The sequence below is a fragment of the Colossoma macropomum genome, unplaced genomic scaffold (assembly GCF_904425465.1).
Source record: "Colossoma macropomum unplaced genomic scaffold, Colossoma_macropomum, whole genome shotgun sequence".
In the NCBI taxonomy this organism is placed as follows: domain Eukaryota; kingdom Metazoa; phylum Chordata; class Actinopteri; order Characiformes; family Serrasalmidae; genus Colossoma; species Colossoma macropomum.
The window spans coordinates 18,253,111-18,261,313 of record NW_023494788.1 but is presented as its reverse complement, the minus strand read 5'-3'; the positions used below and the strand labels follow the sequence as shown (position 1 = coordinate 18,261,313).

Below are 8,203 nucleotides of genomic sequence, written 5' to 3'. Positions count from 1 at the left end.
AAAAAAACATGACATTAGTCATAACATGTCATATGGCACAATGCTAAGACATTTACTTTGTTTTCTCCAGTTCAGATTATTGTAATGCATTGTTCTCTGGCATCTCCAAAAAGAGTATAGACAAACTACAGCTTATACTGAATCAGCAGAAAGAGTTCTTACATCAACAGAGAAGAGTGACATATAACTCTAGTACTGACAGAACGTCACTGTCATAATAATAATAATAATAATAATAATAATAATTATAATAATAATATTTGACAATATTATATTCTTATATACCTATAATCAATATTTTAACAAAAGAGTAGTAAAATAATTATTCAGTATTCATTAACCAGTCTGAAACTAAAAGTGACCAGCACTGAGGTCATATTCTCTGATCTAAACTCTAAATATGACACTGTAATCTTTCTTTACTCCATCATAGTTAGAGATCATGATTCGATGGTGGAGAACAAACCCAGTCAGGTACTACATGTTCTCTCATTCACACTGACACTGTTTAATTCCTATAGAGTTCTCTAATCTTCAGCCTTTAATATTTCATATTCATCTCTACAGGACTCTGCTGCTGTGGAGCTGAATTATGCAGCCAAAAGCCTGAGAATGAAGAGTGGACGCTCTGGAGACAGTGTTTACTCTGAAATCAGATACTTCTCAGTTACTGACCCCAACAATCACTGACTCACTGGACTCTCTTCTCTTGTAGCAGCAGAAGTGAAGTTTGTGGATATTCTCTGTTACTGTCAGCTTTGTAATCTGTATCTGTTTATTTGTGTTTGTGCTGATTTCAGTCAGGATCTACAATCATGTGCTTCACTTTGCTCTGTGCTCAAAACTGCATGACTGAAAAAGACAGTCCAGTTTGGTATGAAGTGTCAGTTCTCTGAAGGAGCCGAGCGAGAACACAGTTTTAGAGTGTGTGGTTACTCAGACATGTGACAAACACTTTCATGAGCTCAGATGGTGTCTGATATCGTTTGCTCTCAATGGGAATGTAGAAGACGTGTTTCAGGTTGTAGTGAGAACCAATCTATACACACAGTTACTGTTTATTTACTGAATTTAACATATTGGAGAAAAAGTCAAATAAAATGTGGACTCCAGAAAAGTTATGGTAGTTAAACTAAGCAAATAAATAGACCGTGCACAAAAATTGCCGAATACATATATATATATATATATATATATATATATATATATATTTAAATGTATTCTTTGAAGAGGATGTGTTCACATGTGTGTGATGCAAACATTTTAAGGTGAAAGCTATTTTTTGTTACATGCTATGACTTTGCAAATAAATGCTGAGAAATGTATTCTGAATGTATTCTGAATCTGTTCTGAATGTGTTCTGAATGGATGAATGGACATGGTCACTTAGAGACCACTCTGGTGATGTTATATTTATTTCCATTTGAAGCATTATATATGTTACTTTAATGGATTTTAATTATAAATTGGAAAAAAAAAAATCAAACACTTCAAACAAATCAAACCATTTTGCAATTAAATAGATTTAACAGTATTTTAAACAAGAATAACTGTAGAAAATGTTTTATTCAACAATAAAATTGCTATAAACTGTTTTTTTTTTTTTGCTTACTAGAATAAGGTTTTACCATTTACTTCTTATCATCACTGTCAGACACAACTTTAAATCACAATTGTTTGTGTGTTTATTTTTTTGCATATTTTGAAAACTTCAGTTTAAGTTGTGTGTACATTTTGTGATGAATCAATCAAAAGAAACAGATTAAAATTACTGACAATGTCAGTTTGTATCACAAATCATGATGAATGTCCCTCATCTTTTAGTAATTTTATATATTTTTTTTTCAATAAAAATCCTCGGACTGTTAAATTATTTTGTAATTATAAAAGTCTAAGTTATTAACTAAATATAACAGAATAATAATAAAATAAATAAACCCAAATCAATAAAGATTGAAAAGGGGGTCAAAAGAAACTGGCGGAAAGTAAACTAAGTATAGAGGAAAACTAAAAGTTTATTTTGTTAATAATAATATTTGTAACCAAAATTTTTGCAGTCTAGAGTAATATATTAATTTCCAAAACGGGGTGAAGATTTACTGTACTAATGAAAACCAAGCACCCTTCTACACCTCTATTTCTGCAAATAATCAGGTCTTCAAACCTTCACAGGCAGATATTCTGAGATCGTCATATATGACAGCTTCTCTGTAGAGCTGATAATGGAGGCTGTTAAAGACTAAGACAGTAACAACCACAACCACTGATAAGAGCTTACACAGAGCACAGAGCATGTTTTGTGGCCAAACAAATCAAGTCAAGCAGACAGAAAGAACCATGTGACTTTTACCAGCCAATGAGGTTCAGTATAAGAACCCAGCAAGCAAATGCAGTTTCTGCTTTATGCAGTTACAGCCTTTAGAATATTGGCCTTTGAGTTGTAGCTGTTGTTTTTCTGATGATGGATCCAGCTGTGATTATCATCTTACTTCTCTACAAAATAGGTAAGTTTCATAAAGTTACCATATAAAAATTGTTTTTGTTTTTTATTGTTTTTAAATATGTTCAACCAAGTTTTTCTTTTTTTTTATTGACTGAACTTTGTTTTACAGATTCTGCTCAAGCAGTGAGAAATTCAGAGCCGTTGGTCATCTCAGCTGAGCCCGGTGAAGCGGTCACTCTCAACTGTACATTTGTAGACAACTCAAATAAAGATGTTAGGATGTGGTACAAACAAAGACTGGAGCATGCGCCACTGGAAGTGGGATCACAATTAGAAGGAAAGTTGGCCGTGATTTCAGATCAATTCGACAAATCGAGATTTAAACTCAACAGAATTGCGAATGGCATTTCTCTCAGTATTGAACGTGTCACTAAAGAAGATGAAGGAATGTACTTCTGTGGAGAGACTGGAAAGAAAACGCTGGACTTTTCTACTGCTACATTCTTAGCGGTCACAGGTAATATATTGATTTATTGTTTTCTGCTTCAGTTTTGACTTCATCAGAGTCTAAAGCACATTGAATCATTCTTGTGTATGAACTGTTATACATAAATAAATCTGCCTTTTAATTGGTTATACTTACAGGCTGGAAGTTGAGGAGTATCACATGCATTATTGCTATTGCTAGCGAAAATATCCATACTATGACTAAATGTCCATTATTTATTACAATCACACTTTAGCTTCTTAATATATGCACTATTTTACTGTTATGCTGTAATTATACTGATTTCACCCTGTGATGGCACTGTTACTATTGAATACAAATACTTACACAATCTATATTACTTATTCCAGGGCAGTTAAACACATTGGTGCTCCAAACTCCAGTACGGGGGTCAGTTTCTCCGGGAGAGTCGGTCACTCTGCAGTGCACGGTCCTCTCTGAGATCAGATCAGCAGAACTCCGAGTGCTCTGGTTCAGAGCTGCTGCAGGACAATCCTTTCCTGAAATCATTTACACTCATCAGAACAGCAGCAGCCGTCAGTGTGAGATCAACTCTTCTACACACAGCTCTGTGTACAACTTCTCCAAGAACATCCTCAACCAGCACCATACTGGAACTTACTACTGCGCTGTCGCTGCTTGTGGGAAGATTATTTTTGGGAATGGAACAACAGTAGAAATGAGTAAGTCTTTTTGTTGAGCATGGGCCTTTCCATAGTGTTTATTGTTTAGATTTTCTTTTTTTTATTTATAGTTTGCATTTGGGATTCAGATTTTTGGAAATGAAACATCTGTAGAACTGATTAAGTGTTTACGTGTCCTACAAGGCATGTGTGTAGTATATATATATATATATATATACAATTCACATCAAGTTAAAGTTTGTAAGGCAAACAAAATAACACAAAAGAAACCTAGAGTGCTGACGAATGGTTTGGGCTTCAACATCAAAACAGAAAACAGAAAATGTATCAGAAACAGGTTTTGTAACTTGTATTGTAAGACCATAGATCATAAATGATTCATACAGTATAGACATTAATTCATAGTTTTGCTGATGCTGCACTTGATAAGAGATGAATATACATAAAACAAAGTTACTCAGAATGATGGAGTGAAACGGTTCATTGTAGAGAAAATTATTTACACAGATTTATTTACAGTGGTGCTGATAAGAACCAGGGGTCATAATATCAGCAACACTTTTATTTACTATCCAAGACCACCAGTCCAACTACACAAGTTTCTGAATTTTTACTCATTTTTACTAATGTAATGTTGGTGATGAAATAAAGGCTAAGTCAGATTTTTTTCTTTTATGTGGTGGGAGGGTAGTGACCTATTAGAGGCACTAAACACTTCAAATATGAGGTTCTTGTCATCAACACTGTGAATTCTGTCTGTACTAAGTACTAAAAGTACTGCAGCTTGGGGTGGAGAACGATCAGGAAATCATAGTTTATAAACATAAAATTTAACCAAAAAACATTAGATGGAAAATGTTTTTGTGGCTTGAATTTCTCTATTCATGTTTACAGTATGTTGGTAATTCCTGTCTTACAGAAGCTCCTGTAGATCCTGTAATGCTGACTCTGGCAGTTTTCTCAGCAGTGTGTGTGGCTGTAATCTGCGCTCAAACCATTTTAATCCATAAACTGAGAAAATCTGAACGCCGAGCTGGCGGTAAGTGTTCACTATGAGATGCAGCTGAACATTTTGACAGAAAAAAATATAAAATAGTTGTAATGCTTACAAACCATTAAACTGTATCTGAAAGTGATTGTGAAGTTTTATCTCCTCTACAGAGAAAGTTCAGGAGGGGGCTGTGAGTGTGAGGACCACCAGACAGGTACTCTTTATACATTTATTCTTTTTCTACTGAGAATCTGATATGGTTGAAATTTATTCAAGTGCCTGTATCTGCTCTCAGTGCTTTTAATAATGAAGCACAATAAACACTTGGATAATCAGTCATGTGCAAAGGTTTGAACAGTCACATGACATTTTGCTGATTATTTAAGTGAAAATATGTTAACACATCTACAGAGAACATATATTTGTGCTCAATTTCAATTTGCTTTCTGACTTTAACTTGTGGAACATCTAAAATTCCTGCATTTTTTACCATAAAATGTGTCATTATTTAACTATATCTTGTTATGCAAATTGTCAAGCATGAATTATTATCTAATTTCACATCTTATAAATGTAAAATTGGCATTTTTTTTTCCTATAGGCTCTACACAGTGGCAGATACTTTCTGGACTTTAATAGTTTAAAGCTAATAACAGTTTAATGAGTCTCTACATTTGTAATTGTTCCATAGATTGTAATCATCACTAATTCAAGGCTAAAAAGTGCTTAAGAATTTTCAATTTGAGACTTAAGAATAATTTGTCAATTTGTGACTCAAGTAATTGTCACTTCATAGATTTTTAATAGTGAAAGACCTACAAGTTGGGAATACTGTTAGACTGAAATTAACAATCAAATGTGTATTTTGCTTAACTTATTTTTTTTAAATTTAACTTTATTTAAATTCTAATTCATGCATTAACTATGCATGAACATACATTATAATGGAACAAATCTTGAAATATTAGTGACTTATTAATGTCAACACAATAAACTCCAGACCTGACACTGCCTAAAATTGATCAAATTAAAAGGAATAAAATATTACTGATATTACACTAATCAGAGGGTAAAGGTAATTTTCATATGAAAGTACTTATTATGCATCACTACAACTAAACCTGCCATAATTAGTGATTTTAACAAAACAGACCACCAGTTATTTACTAATACGGGTCATAATTAACAAGGTTTAATGCATGAACTATGTCTAATTTGTTATATAACTAAGAAAAGAACATTAATAAACCCACAATTCCTTCAAATAAAGTTTTGTCTTGTTGAAGGGCGAAATCAGTTCACAGTCTGTCCTGCAACTTTTACCCAAACATTTTTGTTCTGTTTCATGCTGGAGAACCTATAATATTTATTTATTTATTTATTTATTTATTTATTTATTTATTGCATGAATCAAAGAGTAAAACATTTTATCTTCTATAGAAAAGTGATTCTCTTTGACATTCATTCAGTAACTTCAAGTAGCCCAGCAAATACTGTCTAAGTTTATATCTATTTTTCATTAAATGGTGATGTTTATTTCCACAGGAACAAAACACTGAGAACCTGCATTACACTGCCAAACACAATAAAGAGAAGAAAGCCAAAGCTGGGAGAGTGAAGAGAGAAAAGCCTAACGACACTGTGTACTCTCAAGTGGGAAGCTCCAAAGCTGCTGCTCAGCGCTCACATCGCTAGTTTCCTAAGATGATCATGAGTGAAGATTTGGACCTTTTCATGCTTCAAATGAGCTCCAGTTTTTTATCTGTAACTGCTTATTTCTTGTTAGGTAAACGTTCTGCTGATGATGTGAGAACTCAGCTTTAGAGCGGGTGGTCAGTCTTAGCCTTTATTGCTTTTTGATGTAGTTGCTGAATTTAAAATATTTTGGGGGAATCAATAAATTCAATGTGGCCTATGCAAAGTAATGGAACACCCTCTTTTAGCTTTTTTTTCTGTTCTGTGTTGATGTGTTCATATATTTATACAAGAAAATCAACAAAATGTGTCATTTTATCTGGAGTGTCTAAACTTTTGTGTATGACTGTAAACTTGTAAGCAGTTCAGCATCAGACAGGTAGCTGATGACCAATTGGATATGTATTTATTATTTTTTTTTTGACTGGATGGTTTGTAATGCTACACCAAGTGCTGCTTTAATGTCTCCATATCTCTTCATAACTCTTCATTCTTCATGACAGATCCTGCTTGTTTCAGATTCAGGACCAATAATTTTACTATTAATAACATTTTCAGAATACACTGAGCTATGAATACTGTAAAAGTACAAAACAATAACTAAAATTATTTTCATTACAAATGATATTAGTCCAGATCAAATGATGTAAAATGTAGAATAAAACAGTTCAAGAAGATAAGCCCCGCTCCTTCTTCTCCAAATACACAATCACGTTTACAGATATATTATATTCATCAATGATGTTACATTCATTTTTCATTAATTATCTTAATTCTGTGACTGCTCAAAAAATTTTTATTAATGGCTGAGAGTGTTCTTTTTTACTATTGTGGACAATTTTATATGGGTTTAGGATATTTATGAGATTTTGAGAAAATTTTGTGAAGTTATTTTTGCAATTTGTCCTGTTTTTCTAAATTACCAACAATTTGGATTAAACATGATTTTCACCTATATTAAAAAAAAATCTTTAAAATTCAATTGTTGAGATGTAAACAAAGTGATTCAGAGTGGTTTGATGCGACATGGTTCACTGTGGGAAAAGGTACTAAATCTGATTCCAGTGGCAGTTTTGACATGGCCTGAATTGAAGGCTTGTACTAATAGTCACAGCTCTCCACTGATAAAGTTTAGAATGTTTTGGCTTTTTTATAAATAACTACTTCATTAAATGATCTAGTGTATATGTCCAAATGTTTCTACACATCTGATCATCCAGTGTTTGTTCTGAAATGAAGGGTATTAATAGGGAGTTCTTCCCTCTTTGCTGCAGTGACAGCATCTACTCTTCTGTGAAAGCCTTACATTAAATGTAGGAACGTTGCTGAGAGAATTTGATTGCATTCATCAACAAGAGCATCGGTGAGGTCAGGTACTGATGTTGGATGATCAGTTCTGGATCACTCCAACCCATCCCAAAGGCACTGGCAGGAGCTCCATAACTCCAGAGAACACAGTTCCACTACTCCACAGCCAGTGCTGGGAAGCTTTATACATCTCTACATGATATGTAAGTTTATGAGCTCTTCAAAAAAAGATTTTAAATTAATTTTAATTTTTGGTTATTTTTTATCTTACTGTTTGTGCTTCTTGTTACTGTTTTCTTTATCAGCTGAGCTCTGATCTTATTCTATCTTATAGATTCTGCTCAAGCTGTATATCTTTCTGAATCATTTGTCTCAGCTGAGTCCGGAGAAAATGTCACTCTACACTGCAAATTTGTGAAAAATTCTGATTAAAACATTTGGGTTTGGTACAAACAAAGAGCAGGACAGGAACCTCAGGAGGTGGCAGTGAAGTTAAAGGAAAAAAAGCCCACAACTTCATCAAACAGATTCAAAATAAAGAGTTTTTTTCTCAGAGTATTGAACAAATGAATCAAGCTGATGAAGGAATGTACTTCTGTGGAAAAGGAGACGAC

The 8,203-nt window shown here is 33.4% G+C and overlaps 1 protein-coding gene across 1 annotated transcript; it reads left to right on the top strand.

The window, feature by feature from the left end:
- Positions 1-2,420: 2,420 nt before the first annotated feature.
- Positions 2,421-6,281, top strand: LOC118806533. Its single transcript, XM_036567962.1, has 5 exons — positions 2,421-2,504; positions 2,613-2,960; positions 3,302-3,634; positions 4,757-4,800; positions 6,132-6,281. Exons 1-5 carry the CDS (start codon positions 2,459-2,461, stop codon positions 6,279-6,281), a joined length of 921 nt encoding a protein of 306 aa, XP_036423855.1. The 5' UTR covers positions 2,421-2,458.
- The last annotated feature ends 1,922 nt before the right edge of the window (positions 6,282-8,203 follow it).